The following is an 18,688-nucleotide window of genomic DNA, read 5'->3' as shown; positions in this document are numbered from 1 at the left end:
GCTTCAGGTATGAACTCCTCCATGTAGAATCCCTTTATTCCCACACAGGGAGCGACTTCCAGAGTATTTGAGGAGGGGGTGGGGTGCGGGGCTGTGCGTCATGGTGACAGACCCAACTCATGTTGATGGAGTCAAGTGTGGAGCTCCGTTCCGTGATACGTGACAGCCCTCAGTGTATCCATGGACTGACGGCGGACACATGGCTCCGGCAGTGCGCAGAGCTGCGTCCGTTGTCCACCACAAGAGGGCAGCAAAGCCTTCCGCCGGAGTTTGAACCGCTTCATTCCAGGAGCATCGGAGCAAATCCAGGCACGACAGGGCACGAAAACGCGTGACCTGCTCATCTGCTGTCGGCCCACAACAGTGGACAAATATGCTGACACCTTTGGGTTGTTTTTTTTTTACTGTGTAATACGCAAACTTAGTGTAAAATACTTTAATGTTGCTCAGGTTATAAACACATCATATCCCACGAGTTCAATATATTATATACATCAAAAACCATCAGAAAAATTTTTAGAGACCAGCTGTGAAACCACAGCAATAAATCAAAACTTTGGAGAACGTTTCATTCTCAGTGTCTGAAATGTGTCAAAATACAAGATAAAGCATGTTTAGTTACAGCATCTTTGGACAGAAAAAAGGGTAATATATAGATTGGCAGCAGCACTGGTGAAAATAAAATTAAGTCACCAAGACATGAAATAAAAAGAAGCCTTCTGACCTGTAAAATCTGGTGTGGAAGAATGTTGCATAGATCCTAATCACTTAAAATGAAATTGCTTAAATTGCTTAATCGTGGCTACAGCTCTTTTGCTGTAGAACAGCCTCCAGAACTACACACTGTTAACACAGGAAAGGCCTGGAAGGATGTGATTGATGACACAGATTCTAGAAAAGTAATAAGGACAGCTGATTGTACAAGTTAGTAACCCAGAGTGGAACTAGTTGCTCTTGTCACTAGCGTTAGTTCTGGTGTTGCTGGGATTGGCCAGACAAAGGACGCCAACGTGCCTGAGTGACCTCGGTCTTCTGTCAATGCACCGCAGAAACAAGGTTGGACTCCTCGCCTATGGCGGTGTTTTGTTTTGTTATTTTTAAAGGAAAAAAAGGCACTGCACTGGTACACCAAGGTGCGAGGAACACGAGCACAAGGCCACGGGAGGAGTTATCTCATGAAGAAATGGGAGATCTTTGGAATCCTTTTCAACCCAGACTTCAAAACACAAAGGTTTTGTGGTTGCCAGCATCTGGAAAGTATTACTTGGGGTACAAGCTTTGGTTTTCAGAGTTCTAATGTAACATCAACACCGAGGACATGGGGTGGATGCTACTTATGCTCCGCTCAGTCGCTGAAGCGGAGACGATTGAAGGCCTCTTTGATAACATCATTGGTCTCTGCACCGTCGCCGACGTTGCGGACGTCACTGTTGGGAACATCCTGCTTGAGCTTCCTTTTGCTGAGGACGACGGTGCCTTGGGCCTCCTGAGTGACAGGACCCGTCAGTAGGATATAGGCAGCATGGCGTCCCCGCTCCAGCAGCGTGGCTAGGATTCAAAACAAATGTAGATCGTCAGCCACAAACATCCGTCAACTGTAAGAGCTCATTGAATTCAACATGTTGTTCCAGCACAGGTATTGCAAAAAAAAAGAAGAAATCACCTTTAAAAGTCAGGATGTGGTCGAGGGAACGAGGAGATTCCAGCAGAACTTTTGAATAGAGTGGGTGGAGCATGTAAATATGGCGGTCACTTATTCCAGGGACCTGGAAGCAAAGTCGTCATTAGCGTTATTGTGAGAAATACAAAAATATAGTTGTCACATTAAGGAAGCCTATTCACAGATGTGGCGTTGAAATCCTTCTTCCCCCAAAACACAAAGATGGAGAAGTAGTTAGTGGTGTGTATTGAGGCTGGAATCGGAGAGTTAGGAGTTGCCAAAAAGAGGACTTCCCACAGAACGCCGCCCGACTTCCCATCAAGGATTACAACCTGGAGACAGACAGACAAATGTCATCAATCAGCTGCCATGATCATGAGGGCTTCCCTCTGTTTGAGAGGAGTCATCGGAATTTCCCCGAACAATAAACACCTGAATATACATCATCATCATCATCATCATCATCACTATCACCATCTCCTGCTTTGCAGTGTTGATTTAATCAGGATGTGATGTCACAACCCACGGCTACGGGCCCATGTTACTGGTGAAGGACTTTAATAATCCAGAATAAATCGGCAATAAGAAGTTTTCGGGCCGAGGAAATATGAATCGAAGCCTACCCTCTTTTCGTAGTCTCCTTTGTCCTCCTCAACCACGACGTCGAGTATGCCGTCTTTGTTAAAGTGTCCAAAAGAGGGTTCCCTGCATAAAGAACACAGAACACACTGCAGCTGTTTTATGAAAATAAAAGGTTCCACTTGGAAACATCCATTTACTGAGCAGCACATGAAACATTGGAGCCAAATTAGATGATATCTGACACAAACTCTGAAAAAGACCTGAGGACTGAGCTGGAATTGATCTTCCACAGTGATTGCAATGTTTTCCCATTCAGGAGTGCCACCTCCTTTCCAGTGACTAGCAGCAGGTTGGGGGTTCCCTCTCCTGGTCCCACTCTCAGCACGCGTCTCAAGGAGTCCGATCTGGGCGAGCAATCAGTTCTTGTTGAAAGGAGCAATGATGGCGAGACAAACGTGCGCTCTATGGAGGCTGGGGCTTACTCATAGATTGGTATAAGCCCGGATGTTGGACTGGCATTCTTCTCCCACTGTTTGTCCATTTTGAGGTTCACCTCCGTCCCTGGTTTGGCTTTGGCAGCGATCTTATACAGAGCCAGTCCGTACAGGCCCGTTTCTGGGAAGAAGCAGACGCACTAGTGTCAGGAAAAAACCGGCATCCGTCTGTGTGTCCAGGTGTCCCTGTGTATCTTGATCGATAGATCATGGCTGTTTGTGGGCACAAACCTGTTTGCAGTAGCACATATTGTGACCCGGTTGTGCTGTGATGGAGGAGATGATTAGCTGTCTCCGTGGAGTTCAGAACCACCTTAGAACCGATCAGAACTCCCGTCTTCCCCGAGAGGAAAACCAGCTGAGTCTGCACGTGGGATGAGATGTTTAAATGAAGTCATTTTGTTTTTTCTGACGCGTTAGGACCCGAATTGGCAGCCATGTTTACCTGTGTGTTGTCTGACGCCACCAGAGCCAAATCTTTGACCTTGTCCCTGTCCAGATCTGGGACACTGAGAACAGGTGCAGTGCCGTGCAGCCCGGGAGGCTGCTGCTGCTGCCACCTGACTTCACCTGCATACATCACACGGACACCGTCGGCCTCAGCAACATTTTTTTTTACCTTGCTCCTTCTTCCCGCACCACTCATCCCTCATTAAGACTCTCCCTTACTGCCTCCTTTCCGTCCAAGACGGAAATGTGCCAGTTCTACAAAAGCCTGTCTGAAAGACCAGGATTCGTGGATCCTGCTACTGTCAAAAATCATTTGTCATAGATTTATGACACCTATGTAATACTTTACTGCACTAATAGGAAAAAGCACATTAACTACAGTAAACACAAATAACTGGACACATTTTGATGATGGTAGTCACCCACCAGTGTACTTGTCAATGGCTGAGAGTTTGTCTGAATGGGCCACCAGACAGCCCCAGTTTCTATTTGCATCCTCCTCCAGACCACACTGAGCCCAGTGAAATTCCGGGTCCAGTGGACATTCCCACAGGGCGTTTCCATCTGTCCCGTCCACTGCTATGAAAAACACACATGGTGATGGCAGACCTGGAAAAATTCAAATAATGTTATAGATTAAATGAAACTGCCACTCTTGTTGCTTGATACTGTGTTATTAAATATGAAGCACATGTTTTACCTGCTCCAGTGCACGTGTTGTTCTGACTGCCTTTAGAACTTCTGAGAACAAAGAGTATATCATTGACCTTGTCCCTGTTTGTGTCTTCGGTAGCCAAAAAGTCATAGGATGCTGCGGAAGAAGCGATACTCTTTACACATTTGTCACGCTTGTGAATTCAACCAGCCAAAGAAACCCACACTTGTGCACACCTGCTTCGGGGAAAGTTCTGTTCCAGGAAATGAGATACTGTGGTCGGACAGGACATGGAATGATGAAGGAGAAGGCAAACACTATGGCGAGGCAAAGGAATATGGAGAGGAAGAAAACCGCTGTTCGCCAGTGGGTCAGTTTGGCAAAGCCCAAGACTCCATTGCAGGTCTTCTTCTTCAGCTCTGCTGATGAAGGCACCTCACCCCCATCCTCTGCTCTCTTTAGAGGGTCCACCTCTGCAGCAATGACTGTATTCTCCATTCTTGAATTAACGCATTACGAGTAAGCACATCTATTATAGGACAAGGACATCAGAGTAAATTTTTTTTTTTTAAAAGGTCCCACGGCATAAAAATTTCACGTTATAAGGTTCTGTAACATTATAGGAGTTCCCCCAGCCTGCCTACAGCCCATCAGTGGCTAGAAGTGGTGATGGACCTGAACCGTACACTGGAGATTATTCTCAATCTGTGGGAAAAGTATTGTATCATCACACAATGAATGTTCAAATCCTGGCACATGTCCGTGCCAGTCACATGTGGTGGATTCAACTAGAAAGTGAGAGAAACAGACAATAACTAGACAGTTATTGTTATTACACATTGGCATTCACAGATTAGTGCATGAAAAATACTGACGGCAGCACTGTCCAATTCTATGGGATCAACCTTTGTGGGCCTAAGCCTATTCAGACGCAAGACTACAGATTTACTCCTTCGATCCACTATTTTAGCACAAAAATAATGACCAATCCCCCTCACCCAGACTCATTTAGGTGTGCTTCACACATTTCAAAACATGAAATCCAGTTTTGAAGGGTTAGAAAAAGTAAACACGGTCATATCATGGAAAAACATACAATGTTAAACACTATTCAGCATAAATGAGCCAATGTAACTTTTCCTGCAAACAGCACGTCAGATGGCTACAAATGTTAGCTTCACACTGAAACATTCACCTGATGACGCCTCTGCGTCACTTGTTGAGTGACGCAAGAATCTCGGCGGTACTGACGACATTTAGGCACACTGGGAAACGTTTCTCTCTTTTATGTCCACTATGGGACACTTGTTGGACACTGGAGTTGCTAATTGTGAGTAGTAGCAGTAGGCCTGCAGATGCAGAGCTGTCAGCCGCGGCTACAACAACAACTTGGGCAAATCACACTTTCACCGAAAAAACCTCTCTGCCTTTCACATTAATGCGCCCATTAAACTGTGGCAGACCCGTCGATTTCGATATTATCACACACGCAATCTCGGACCACAACAAAAGTCGTATTTAATGATAGGCTTAGTACCTGTGAACGACGGCCTGTCAACAGCTGCTGCCCGCCTGAGAGGCCTTGCTGAGGGCTCAAGATCCCTCTGGGAAAGCAGGTCTGGGTTTCCTGGGCGGTGATTGGTTACCTTCGGTAACATTGGACGATGTGATTGGACACATTTGCAGCTCGGTCGCTTCCTTTGACTTTCAAACGACGGGCTCTGACGTCATTTCCCTAAACGGGGACTGGCTCGGCAACCAAGCTGGGAAAATCTCCGGAAGGTGATGCTCGGACGAATACAGAGCCAATATCCCATCAAAGGATCTGAGGAACTATTTTAGTGTCAGAGTTTTCATAGCGATATCGACGGGAAATCCACAATGTCTGCCCAGGCTCAAATGAGAGCTTTGCTCGACCAGCTTATGGGAACAGCGAGGGATGGTGAGTTGCGGCAGAATGCTAGCGGGCTAGTTAGCCAAAATGGAGCCCGTGCTGAGGCTGGCTTGAGTGTGATGAATAGAGCTGCGTGAATGGATGTAAACTCTACTACAGAGGGCTGTATCAACTACACCGATGTTAGTCCAACCGACTAGTTACGAATTACCGTAAGACATGAATGTTTGTATCCACTTGGGCTATTCTCTTGGTTCCAGGTTGCGGCCTTACCAATTGTGCGATCAGTATTTCCCGAGCTAGACTTTTGCACGCAGTCACGGTACCGTGGGGAGCAAAACCCGCTGAATGTGGCGACTTTGGTGCCTCCTGCCCAACATTAAACCGTCCAGCATTTGCTTGACTTGTGACAGTAGTGTTGGCATTCCAGATGTTGCTGTATTACCGGTTTAAGCCGGGCTAGACGCCAGGTGGGGCCGCCAAGAGCTGCTGAAACATAACGTTTGGGTCCATTTACTGATGTCTGAGGTTCCTAAATGACAATTATCTGGTGATTTCTTTCATCAATATGAAGCGCTTACACTATATAAAAGCTCTGTGTAGCAATAAGTCTATTCCCATTCTTTCATAAGTACTGATTTCTCTTTTGTAGAAACAATATACTGGATAACTTTTTTTAAAAAAATAAAATAAAGTGATTACAATTATCGTCATGAGAAAATTCCAAAGTGAAAATGTGTTTGACTTATTGTTGTGTGAACGATTGTCCAAAATAGGGTTTTCTGAAGTCTAGCCATTTGGATACAGACATCAATTATAAATCGGCCATTAAATCTGATTAAAAGAGCAGGTAATTAGAGGTTTTTGCTGCCCTGGCTGATTGTAAATCAGAGAGCTACAGCCCTATGGATTAAGCTGCAAAGTCAACTTGTAATCTAAAGAATGTAGTTGTGTTGTGAGTTTGTGGGTGTATGTGTGATGACATTGATATCTTCCCATACATTTGTTGCATACAAACTGAACAATTGTGGCCCCTTTATTTTATTCATTAAGGTTCAGTGTATCTTTGCCAGCCTACATCAATCTGCAAGGGAGTTGCAGAAAAGCCTCATGTTCATCGAGCCGTGAGTCACACATAATTTTTAAAGCTGTTATGATGAATATCCAACCAATTTGTTTGCCTTCCGGAAGTTATTTGTAGCCTTTTGTAATCACACACATGGGTCTGTCCTCAGTGGCAGTAGATTTACAGTATGGAGTGGTATTATACAGCTTGAGCTAAGGCGTCTGGGCGCGCACAGTCAGACCGTGCACGTTTCCATGACACGTCTGTGTTGAGAAGGCAACAAAACAACAACAAAAAAATATGCGCACATTTACAATCTGACTTGTGTATGACTCCCAACTTCTTACTACAGGTGTGGGCAAGAACACTGTTCCCATTTATACTTTTCTACAGCGGGTTTAAAATTCTGCTGCTGAGGTCTTGAAGATGCAGAAGGGTACAGTATGTGGTGCAGATCACAGTGTGTATAAACCTTTGCTTTTTCTTTTGATTTCTTTTTGTATTTTGGTTTTGTTTCTGTAAAAGGCCTGGCTGGAACATTCGTCTGATGTTTGCCAAGTCTCCTGAGCAGACGTTTGCGACTTAATGACTGAAACCGTAACATTTAATTCGGGGTATCGTGCCACTAACGTTACCCTATTCTACATTTATAAAGTGGACATTGACCTCTCATGTTGAACTCATTTTATGTTGTTGTTTTTTTGTTTGTTTTAACTTGAGGTTTTGGTTTGGTAAGAACCAAGATAAAAATCAAGAAGTTTATACAAGCACTCATTTACTTGAAGTCTGTGCACATAAAGGACTGATTACTGATGTGAAAGAGGCACGATTAGTTTAGTAAATGTACAACATGGGGAGCTTATGTGACATTTTCTCACATTCCAGATGTGGTTATCGCACACAAATGTTTGAACGCACTTACATTGACACGTGCCCCATAAATATCGCGCCCGTACTCTACTGCCTGTATTAAAGCAGCGGATACCTCGTCCCTGCTATCAAATATGTGAGGCCTTGCTCACTGTTTCTTCTTTGACTCTTTCAGGAGACGAGACGCGACAGAGGGTCAAGTTCTCAGATGAACGCGTCTGCAAAAGTCACCTCCTGAACTGCTGCCCTCATGACATCTTGTCTGGAACGGTGAGTGTTCTGCAGCCTCTGCTCTGACCAGCTGAAAACCTGGTCCAATATTCCACGGGACATTAAACAGAGGGGCTAATCATTAGCGAATGGATCATAAATGATCTGATGTTCAACCATCTCACAATATGTTTGATTTTTCTTTGTGTGATTCCGGTTTAGCGCATGGACCTGGGAGAGTGCACTAAGATTCACGACCTGGCACTTCGGGCAGATTATGAGATCGCCTCTAAGGAGAGAGAGCTGTTCTTTGAGCTGGATGTAAGTGATAGCCTCCTGCCACAGCCGTGCTTCTTCCACGTGTGCTAACTGTTCCAGATGAGCTGATTTTAAGACTGTTTTACTCTTTCTTTCTCCTAAAGGCGGTGGATCATCTGGAGTCTTTCATTGCCGAGTGTGATCGAAGGACGGAACTGGCCAAGAAACGCCTGGCTGAGACCCAGGAGGAGATCAGCGCTGAGGTGGCAGCAAAGGTCAGTGATCGGGCCCCCCCCTGTCTTTTTTCATTTAGCTGCCTTTTGCCTACATTTTCAAAAAAAAACTGTGATACAATTAGGTGAATTTTTGTCCCTCTTGTCTATGAAGAGCCACAATACGTAGCATTTATGCTGAATTTCAGGCAGAGAAGGTCCATGAGCTGAACGAAGAAATTGGAAAGCTCCTGGCCAAGGCTGAACAGCTGGGAGCAGAGGGAAATGTTGACGAGGCCCAAAAGGTCTTGCAGGAGGTGGAGAAGGTGCGCACAAAGAAGAAGGACGCAGAGGTGAGAAGCCTTTTTTCTATTGGCCCCCTTTATTTGAACGACTGAGCTACAACATGGAGCCGGCATGCCTGGAAAATGATTTTAGGACACCAAAGCAGTCAAAAAGCCGCACGATGCACTTTGGTTTCCCAAAAGATGAAACCAACCAATCATGATCTTCCTTTCCAACTAACTTCTCATCTTTAACTTTCATCTGAACTGTGCTCATCCTTTTAAACCTTCCAGTACAGTATCATTTGCATTCGCAAGATACAGGAAGCAGCCGTTTAACCTCGGGATGCTAAACTATGATGAAATACATTCACATGTAACACAGAGGTGCATATGTGATTGGCACTAACCTGTATTTCTATATGGTTGCTGACCGTGGTTGAAGATAACAGCAGTAATACACAGAGCTGTTTTAATCACCTTAAACTGGGTCTAACAGCATTTTAACGTGCTGCATTGCTTTTACTCTAAGCTCCTTTGATGCTTTATCATTAAAAGATCTAATGGCACAACTCCTTTGATCCTTTGGCTAATTTGCATGATGCCAGGCGCAGGGAATTTGGGGGGGGGGATGGGATAGACTGAAAACAGTGACCCGACAGAGGGGCTCCACAACAAAAGAACACGTGGGTCTGCTGCGCTGTTTGTTAAAATAAAGGTTTTCTTTCAGGAAGAATACAGAAACTCCATGCCAGCCTCCAGCTTCCAGCAGCAGAAGCTTCGAGTGTGCGAGGTGTGTTCCGCTTATCTTGGCCTCCACGACAACGATCGCCGTCTGGCCGACCACTTTGGCGGAAAGCTTCACCTGGGCTTCATCCAGATCAGAGAAAAACTGGACCAATTAAAGGTGCGTCCCAGCTTGCCGGGTTCAAACCTCATGGCATCAATCTTAAAGTTTTGAGGAAGTTCACAGGAAGGTTGAAGACATACTGACATCCGTTCCATTGTTGTTGATGGTGCCGATTATTTTGCACAGAAAGCTGTTGTCGACAAGCAGGAGAAGAGAAACCAGGAGCGCTTAAAAAGAAGAGAAGAAAGGGAGAAGGAGGAAAAGATGAAGAAGAGGTGAGAGCAGACATCAGAAATTCTGCTGCCACCATTGATGTGAATATTCACTGTCAAATATCTGTGCGTCTTTCATGTAGAACCAGATCACGCAGCAGAGAGCATAAAAGGTTAGAGCCTCACACTTCTCCATCTTAAACGACTCATTTGTGGCGTATAAGGAGACCTGACGAGAAGCTTAAATCCTTTTTCTGTCAGGTCCCGCTCTCGTGACCGCAGGAGGAGACGCTCGCGTTCGACGTCTCGAGACAGGCGCCGCTCGCGTTCGCGCTCCAGGGACAGGAGGAGGAGGCATCGCAGCAGATCGGGCTCCCGCAACCGAGGACACCGTCACAGCCACGAGCACGGCTCCAGACACAAGTAAACAACCAGCCCCACACGCTCGAGCCCTTAATGTATAGATCCTCTGAGCAGGCGGAAATACTCCCAGCAGAATTGTGGGTTCAACGGAGATCATTGTGACACTTTTCCAGATAAATGCAGCTGCTCTAGTCAAGGTCACCTTTTATCAGTGTTTTCTGTTAATGTTACGGCTGCGTTTGGACTCTGTGTTTTGATTTTTCTTGCTTGTCTACAGTTTGGTCCGTTCAAAGCTTAGCATTAGGTTTAGATTGTCTCATAAGTTTAAAAGTGTATTATATTATATTGTATTATAACTCCTCCATCAAATCCAACATTTCAGGTCGTCCAGGGACCGAGAGCACGCCTCCAGGGATCGGTCATGAGATGAACGGGAAGATCTGGTCTGCCACTTGTCTGGTCTGGGACTTCAGGCTTCAACGACGTTAGCATACAGCATCCTCTCGTATCACGTCTGTCTCGTTATCATAAAATATCATTACACAGTTCTCTCCTCCAGCAGAGGAGCCCTTGCTCTAATTCCACACCTATTCTTTTTTTACTTCGACAGTTGACTTTGACTCCGAATCTGCCGGGAGAGTTTTTAATCTCAATTTTCAAGCATACAGATATGAGGATACTGATTGATGGATTGATAATTAAACAGTGATGTTAGTGATGGTCTGTAAAGGTTTGTTCCCTAATGAGTCTGGAAGCTCAGTTTTTGTTTATTTTTTCCTTCCATGCACACATTTTTCATGTGGCATGCATCATTCTATCAATATTTGTTTGCGGTTGAATTGAAAGCTAAAAAAAGTTGTAATATCGATTTCCATTTTATTTTTTTCCACTTTTAATTTCAATGAATGTTTGTTTTATTGGAAGAGATTTGAGTTTGTCCATTGTGAGTAAAATAAACTGTTTCCATCCCAATTTAATTTAAAATAAAATAATTTGCTTCCCTATGTGAAACTGTTGCTTTGGGGGGGGGGGCATCTGGAAAAGCAGCACTATAAAATTCTTCATTGGGTATGTTTTTATTGGTGATATTAAGTTGAAAGTTTGACCCAACTTGGAAAGAAAACTTTTTTTTTTACAGCTGTTCACATTTAACTTGTAAATTTCTTTAGCCTAATGTGTGATTTCATGTTTATGTTCTGCTGAAAGTCTTTAATCAATAAACAAAACCAAAAAAAGATCTGCTGACCTTTTATTGATGTCATTCTTTTGCAAGCTTGCGTGAGTTTTGCAAAGATATATATATATATATATATATATATAAATATATATTTAAGTTATTTTAGGAAGCAGAAATGAGACCTTTAACATGCAAACACAATCATACACTAAAATCTGGGACAGCACCTGCTTGAGCTAAAACCTTAATTCAGCTGCTGTAAAATACTTTCAAAAGAACAGATCTTTGACACTATACAGCGTAACAATATGACACAAAGTGACTAAACTGGCCTTCCTGTCTTCTGGTCAAACTGGAGTTCACTCAAGTGATGATGCCACCAAAAGGACTCTTCGTCAGAGACTCTTCATGGCCCCCTACTGGTCACAGGGTACTGCTCTCCAGCTTCAGGTCAACCTTCATCTTCTGTTTCTCCATCACTTCCTCCAGTTCTGTGGCTTGTCTGGCATCCTAGAAGGAGAAGGAGAAGAGACCGTTCCCAAAAATTCTGCAAAGTGACACAGATGCTGATACAGTTTAAATTGTGGCGCTTTCGTTGATTCTAAACATGAATCTGTCTCTACCTCCAGCAGCGCTTTCTGCACGGTGAGCTGACTGTACACTCTGGCGCCCTCCTCTGGAATCACGGCGCGTAGCTCGTCCTTGTTGAGGGAGAAGAGCTGGGCTCCTGTCAGCACGCCCAGACATGTGACTGTTCTGAGGACCCAAAGAAAACAGAGTGTACAGCGTTCAAACTGCCTTCATGAAGTGAACCTGGAAGCCATCATCTTAGCATTTATCCTGATACTTATACAAAAGGTGACTTTGCACTCACGGTTCACTGAAGCCTTTTCCTCTCAGCCACTCGCCTACTTCCTCTGGGGAAGAGTCGTAATCGAGAGGAATGGAGGTCTCTGATGAGCGCTGGATGACCAGAGGTTTGTTCAGATTGGCCTTTCCGTTGGTCAGCCTGTGGAGCAGCTCGTCATTGACCAGCATGGCTGGAAAGAGTTAACAGGGTGACTCAGTGAAGCAACACATGGCTGGAACAGAAAACCAAAACGTTGACCATATACCCCTGTCGACGTAAGCACAGAGATTCAAAGTTTGTCCCATACATCCAGGTTTCTTGTGTGTTTTTTTAAGTGAAAAGGGCCGACAGTCACACAAACCGTCAGCAAACTTTTGCAATCTGAGCCGCTTTTGTTTTCTGTGACTCACATGTACGGTCGCACCTCCTACACAAACACACATCAAGCAGGCTGGTACCTTTATTTTCCGTGTCATCTGCAGCTGGTATGTTCTGGCTGTAAGGCGGTAAGCTGCGCGGTCGCTGCGGGGAGTGTGAGGGGTGTAGAACCGGCGGGCTGGGTGGGACTACGGAGAAGGTCTTTGGGAGGGGCGGCGGGGCCGGCGCCTGTGGGAGGGTGGAGCAGAGAGAAGACGTGAGGTGTGTTCAGGCCTGGGCACCGCAGGGGTGATGTGCGGGGCTCTTACACTGGGGGGTCTGCTGCTCACTGGGCTCTCCACGTGGGTCATGGGCTGGAGGATGTTGAAGGGGACAAATCCGACCTGGTTGAAGTAATTCCTACACTTCCACCAGCGCTTGGAGGACTCAAGCACCTGTTCAAGGGAGGAAATCACTGAGTCTCCAAGCACCACCAGCACCTCCCCTCTGGTTCTTCCTGATGTGGTTGGCCTTGTTACCTCAAGCGTCTCCCCCTGCTGCACCGACAGCTCCGTGCTGTTCCTCGCTATGAAATCATACATGCAGCTGTAGAGCCTCTCGGGTGGGACTGGGCTGCCGTCTCTGCTGAGAGAGCGACACTGTTATTCATTCAGATTTTTGTAAAATGTAGCAGCCAATTGACTTATTTGCTGAACTTGTCCTACGTTGCGTCACTGCTGCTGGTGATCGCAGGTCGGACAGGCTGAGGTGGCTGCTGCTGCTACCGAACACACACAAGGATGAACATGGAGTGTCGACCTGGGACTCAACACAACACTGAGCATGTTTTACACATTGCTTCTGTTAAGCTCTTCATTTTGTAGGAGCACTTTTTTTGGGAACCAAATTTAGACTCTGAAACTTTGCCGCATATTTTGAAGTCATCTTTTTCATACAGTGGAGGGAACTGGTATTCCACACCTCTCGTTTGGCCTGGAGGTCCTCATGTTTGTGCTGTGACTCAACCGGATCTTCCCAAACCTGCCCGTCTGGCCTCAGGGTTTCTGGTTTCCAGCCGTCATAGAAGACAGGGACGTACGGCGCTACTGGTCCTCTGAGCTGAGAACTAAAACAGAGCAGTGTTAGACGCTGTTGAACTCGTCTTAGCATAACCAAAGCTATGATTGCTGTTGTAAATATAGGTTATTCTAGGTATTAGGAGGTTGTCATAGTGTAAATAAATTGTGGGTTTGGGGCAATTCTGGAACACACCTTCCCTTCATAAAGTTTCAATTTTGCTGCTATAACTGTACCCATCAAAAGTCATTCACCCAAACACACTGACACAAATATATTATTTATGCCAGCTGAAAATACACTTCTTGTTACAAAATCTAACCGTGGGAGGGTCCAGTTGGGGCCGAGAGACGTCCACAGCTGCCTTTCCTCCTCGCTCAGGTTGTCTTGTAGAAGCGTGACGGCGGCGTTGGTCAAGGCGGGGCTGGACACCGAGCCTCCCATGGCCGGCCCCCCGGTCGTCTTCACCATCTGTGGGCACACGCACACAAAAAAAGTCAGCACGTCACCGCTTTCCATTCTGGTGCGACAGTATGCACAAATCAAGCGCACCCTTTCATTGTCCTGACTGAACTTGTGGATAGAGGAATCACGTAAACATGAACTAAAGCACAACCAGGCTGCTTGTGTCAGACTCCTAAAGGTGATAGGTTTGATTCCTGCAAAAATACATAGCAATATTCCTTTATGGAGGAATTCAGTTGTTGACACAAACGTGTCATTTATCAAGTGTTCAAAGTTCCAGCCAGACCAACGCGATGGGAACGGCCCTGTGTAAACATGACTTGTAGTTTCTGGCAACATTACTCACTGATGGCTTTCCATTATTTAGACATGACACACTGAGCTGAGGGACAAACGTAATGCCCGTTCACGGCTTCGACCCCACTTACGGGACAGAACCTTCACGTTATCTGTCATCTGTTTGCCCTAATCATGAGGTTAATAAAAGCCTGGGCTACAGTTTTTAAAAATCCTCTTTTTGTGTAATCCCGTCCTAGCTGTGAAACCTGATTAACATTGTTTCGTTATCTTCATTAAGGCTCATTGAAAGCACTCCCTGAATGATATGGGTAGGCCACTTAGGTAAACCAGGTAAACCACAATCCTACCACTTGTAAAGATTCCATTGAAGTGGAAACATCAAGATGTTACCTTGTTTTCCAGAAAAGTGGAGTGTTTCGCAGAGATGAAACTCACCATGTCCAGTGGTTTGAAGACGTGGTGGACCAGGTCCTCTGCTGACGGGTTGGAGATGGCTGATTTCAAACGGGCCTGCTCAGAAATAAAGGAGGGCATTGATTACGTAGCAGGGATGCAAACTCAAGGGAAAAAAACACGAACCACACACCAGCAAGCTGAAGCAATATTTAAATTTCTGGAAGATGTCGACGAATTCCTCTCTGGTGGAGGCCGGGCCTTGGCAGTGAGTAAATCTTCTGTTGTTACGAAACAATGAGCAGAGATTAAATGAATCTTAGATGCAATTTCAATGAAAAACAGTCCTTTTTTTACCTTCTGAACTTTGCTTTTTACTCTTCTTCTTGTTTTTCTTCTTCCTCTGGTTCAGCACCATCGCCGCCTCTGCAGTCTGCTGCAACTTGGCCATGAAGTTCTCGATGTCGTCGAAGCAGTGATTGAGGATCCCCTGAGGGGTGGGAGAGGAGCCTTCATTAGGCTGTGTGCGTGGGAACTGCAACCAAACATTAACCAAATTCGGGATGGAGGGATTACCACTTCTCTTTCTGCTCGCAGGAAGGAGATTTCAGGTCCACCGTTGACTGTCGAAGATAAGAGGAGAAGATTCGGTTCATTCATGCTGGCTCATAGCTCCGGCCAGCATTAACTGCCCCCTTTACCCTTGAATCGTAAACACCCTCCCCTTTACACATACACACACACACACACAGAGACACACACACAGAGAGACACACACACACACACACACACACACACACAAAGCACGCTCTGTCCTCCCGAATGCCTTCCACTTCTCCGTTTCCCATCCTACCTTCTCATGATGTCAAATACCTTCACAGCATTTGTCGTTGGTTTTCTTACCTCTCAGTCCCGGGTACGGTGGCGGGTTGACCGGTGGGGGGTTCGGAGCGTGTGGGATGGGGGGGCTCGGGATGTCAAAGGGGTCAATCATGTTATCGATGTTCTGAGGTAGCCTAAAGAGGAAGAGAAAAGTTTAAGCTTGTCCTCAAGTCGTGTTCTAGTCGCAGTCAAGTTCAGGAATTTGTTGTTCAAAATGTAAGCAGCTCTTTGGTAAAATATCTTTGATGTGACAGGTGGTCAACCTCTTGACCTGGATCAGGGTTCAGAGTAGAAATGGTGGATGTGTGTAGGATTTAGTTCAAGAAACAAACTTCAGGCAGGTTATGGAGGCACAAACGCCGCCAAGTGCTTTTTCTCTAGTTGATAATTAATCCATCAATTGCACTAAGATGTCAAATGGAGGAGGAGAGTTTGAGAGCAAACATTCTTATTCCGCCCCGTGGACTATTCCCCATGTCTCGCTGTCAGTAGAGTCGACTGCCTGTGAAATTCAACCCCACAACCCTCATCTGTCGATGGAGCTACAGTAAACAGCCTGTCTGTGCTTTCTCATGGTAACAGCTCGTGCCGCACACAAAGCACAACAACTCAGCAATTGTCAAGACAGTTTGACACGCAAAAAAAATGAACGAGGATCTCATTATGAGCGAAAAGGTGACCGTTGGCCTCCTCTCAAGCACCTAAGCTTTAGGCAAACATCTCGAGGAAAAGACATAAACATTTGTTTCGCCGCACCTGCGTCCAAACCACACTGACTTCGTCCGACTCACCACATGTGCCCGTCCTCCATCCGTCCTTTAAAGATCAGAGTTTTGAATAATCCGTTCGGCCCCTATGCCACGGAAGACCTGCTCTCTTTCTTCTGTCTCTGTCGGTCTCTGCGTTCTGTCACAATGGCTTCTATCAATGTCACACCTTCATAAGCTATGTGGAAACTGGTTGAACGAGTCGTCCTCTCAGCTATTTCCATCTCTCTCTACCCCATCAACAGGTGAGTGGCGGCTACAGTAAACCGAGGCAGTAAAAGAGGCGAAACCAAACATTTAAACCACAGATGGACCTGATTTATGAGGGTTCAGCTCTCTTTGGTTATTTGGTTGTCCTCATCAGTGTTTGACCGTCCTTCATCACACTCTATTATGCAGGGACACCAGTTCTTCTGAACCGAACACGGCCCATCATGGTCAGAATTTTACCTGAGGTGATCAGAGATGTTCTTGCTCCGTGTTTTTGAGGAATCAGTAACTGCCTGCGTAATGTCATCACGGATCTTCTCGGCCTAGAGGGGGCAGAATTTTGAAAGATACATCGCTTGCAAAACCCAAATTGCGCTTTGAACAGATGCTGAGCTGGTCCGGCTGAGCCTCCTCACCTTCACCGTCTCGCAGTTGAAAAAATGGATGTCAGGCTTCTTCTGCGCGGCACTCTGGCAGACCAACAACAGGAGCGAAGGGAAGTGTTTTTCAGAGTTGACTGCATCGCAGCGGTAGATGGATTTATAGGAGTAGCTCTCCAGCTCGTCCTGGAGGAGAAGGTGAAGCAAACATCTCTTGAAATCAGACAAAGCTCCCGACTCTGTGACCCCCCTTGACCTTCAGGCATGTGTTCCCACCAGGCTCTGGATGTCTCTGAGGAGAATAGCTTCTTCTCCAACATCCAGGAACATCTGTTGACTCCACAGCTTTTGGTTCTGAGCCAGGAAGGAGAGCCGTGCCTGGGCTTCCTCCACACCCTGCACGTCCCCATCTTGGAGTGAGAAGGTCAGGAGGTGCTGCAGAGGGAGACAAAAAGTGAGGGTATCAACATTTCTCCCTAGGAAAGGAGCGCAGAACTGAAGTGTTACAGAGATGACTTACGTTGACCAGATATCTTGAGATGTATGTCATCCTTTATCTGCTGTGCCCCCTGCTGAGATGGGAAAGGTCACGTATAGGTGACACTCCTGATCCCGATGATGTCGTTCTAAACTAAACCAGACCACTTGTTGTCTTAACCAAAGATCAGAAACTCTCCACCAGCAGCTGATCAAATCCTCTCAGCTTGTTTGAGTTTACATCAGATGAGATTGTTTCAGTATCCACAGACTGTGCTGTGTGTGTGTGTGTGTGTGTGTGAGAGAGAGCGAGAGAGAGAGAGAGAGAGAGCGAGAGAGAGAGAGAGAGAGAGAGCTTAAGTGAGCCACCCAACCAGTCTGGTAACAATGTGATGTTACTCTCTCACCACCTCAGCAGTCATCAATACTGGGATCACTGGTATCAGGGGAGTGAGTCCGTTACTAAGACTAGTTTCACTGACAATGGGCTCATGTGCATCTTGGTGTTTATTCCTCTACTGTCCTCACTGGTATGACAGTACAGCAACAATGATTGTCAAGACAAATATAAACCTATTCCTGAAGGAAAACAACATGTCCAGACCTTTATTGAAGTCTTATTTCAGTAGAGCGATATTAGATAACTCTGACATCAGCAACACTGTACAAGGCAACGTCACACCATACGTCTGAAGAAGGAAAATGCATGGTTGTTTTGTCACTTTCCCATACGTGACACATCATTGCAATAGGTCAAAGGGATGTTTTTGAAATTAAGATTAAACATTTGAAATATGATGAAACATGTTGCAATAACCTGCTCTTCTTTGGCTAGTTAGCACAGGCAAATACTAAACATTTAAAGCAAACTAGGACTCATTTTAAAAAGAACAACAATTATAAGTAGAGACTAAAAGGAAAATTTTATTTTCCACTTACCAGACTGGCCAGGCTTCCAAGCTTATTCCAGCCGTATGTACAATACTGATCTCCGAAAAGCTGCCTGTGTCTGCAGGTAACTCCCTCCTCACTCTGCTCCCTCTGGTATTGCCTTTGTAGAGCAGAGGTGTGTCACCTTGCACAGCTCCTCCCAATGTACAATCCGGAGGTATAAAACTATTTACTTTTTCGCTTACCTGTTAGGACACATTTTGGAGAGAGCGCACTCTAACACCCATAGGATATTTTCATAGCCTAGTTCATCTCAAGTTGATTAATATTTCTCTCTCTCTGCCCTCAACAAAACCATTTAAAAGCTGATCCTGCACCAACCATCACTATGAGGTGAAGGTT

At 45.5% G+C, this 18,688-nt stretch overlaps 3 protein-coding genes across 9 annotated transcripts; 1 reads left to right on the top strand and 2 right to left on the bottom strand.

The window, feature by feature from the left end:
- Window positions 1-421: 421 nt before the first annotated feature.
- Window positions 422-5,501, bottom strand: fam234a (family with sequence similarity 234 member A). Its single transcript, XM_057024477.1, has 12 exons — window positions 5,379-5,501; window positions 4,078-4,370; window positions 3,887-3,997; window positions 3,613-3,795; window positions 3,182-3,306; window positions 2,968-3,100; window positions 2,725-2,857; window positions 2,503-2,646; window positions 2,284-2,365; window positions 1,843-1,992; window positions 1,664-1,766; window positions 422-1,548 (listed from the first exon to the last, which is right to left on the bottom strand). The coding sequence occupies exons 2-12, from the start codon at window positions 4,337-4,339 to the stop codon at window positions 1,346-1,348; spliced, it is 1,629 nt and encodes a 542-aa protein (XP_056880457.1). The 5' UTR covers window positions 4,340-4,370; window positions 5,379-5,501; the 3' UTR covers window positions 422-1,345.
- Window positions 5,502-5,581: 80 nt separating this feature from the next.
- Window positions 5,582-11,297, top strand: luc7l (LUC7-like (S. cerevisiae)). 7 transcript variants are annotated; one of them, XM_057024648.1, is made up of 12 exons: window positions 5,591-5,783; window positions 6,789-6,859; window positions 7,154-7,261; window positions 7,847-7,941; window positions 8,104-8,202; window positions 8,304-8,414; window positions 8,561-8,704; window positions 9,366-9,542; window positions 9,672-9,760; window positions 9,841-9,870; window positions 9,959-10,120; window positions 10,443-11,297. In XM_057024648.1, the coding sequence occupies exons 3-12, from the start codon at window positions 7,228-7,230 to the stop codon at window positions 10,483-10,485; spliced, it is 984 nt and encodes a 327-aa protein (XP_056880628.1). In that variant the 5' UTR covers window positions 5,591-5,783; window positions 6,789-6,859; window positions 7,154-7,227; the 3' UTR covers window positions 10,486-11,297. The 7 variants fall into 7 exon arrangements, with proteins under 7 accessions (XP_056880542.1, XP_056880664.1, XP_056880717.1 ...); XM_057024776.1 differs by having other exon boundaries at window positions 5,592-5,783; window positions 7,154-7,237; XM_057024737.1 differs by having other exon boundaries at window positions 5,589-5,783; window positions 6,789-7,237.
- Window positions 11,294-18,486, bottom strand: LOC130520472 (epidermal growth factor receptor kinase substrate 8-like protein 1). Its single transcript, XM_057024200.1, is given in 20 exon segments — window positions 11,294-11,747; window positions 11,861-11,993; window positions 12,112-12,277; window positions 12,546-12,693; window positions 12,774-12,899; window positions 12,984-13,089; window positions 13,170-13,225; window positions 13,426-13,570; window positions 13,844-13,992; window positions 14,722-14,796; window positions 14,873-14,922; window positions 14,925-14,960; window positions 15,037-15,169; window positions 15,256-15,302; window positions 15,583-15,695; window positions 16,779-16,861; window positions 16,955-17,104; window positions 17,195-17,353; window positions 17,439-17,544; window positions 18,335-18,486. Coding segments are annotated over 19 exon segments (1,992 nt in total). The 5' UTR covers window positions 17,469-17,544; window positions 18,335-18,486; the 3' UTR covers window positions 11,294-11,660.
- Window positions 18,487-18,688: the final 202 nt, after the last annotated feature.

The sequence above is a fragment of the Takifugu flavidus genome, chromosome 1 (genome assembly GCF_003711565.1).
Source record: "Takifugu flavidus isolate HTHZ2018 chromosome 1, ASM371156v2, whole genome shotgun sequence".
Classification (NCBI taxonomy): Eukaryota; Metazoa; Chordata; class Actinopteri; order Tetraodontiformes; family Tetraodontidae; genus Takifugu; species Takifugu flavidus.
This window is presented reverse-complemented; position numbering and strand designations above follow the sequence as displayed.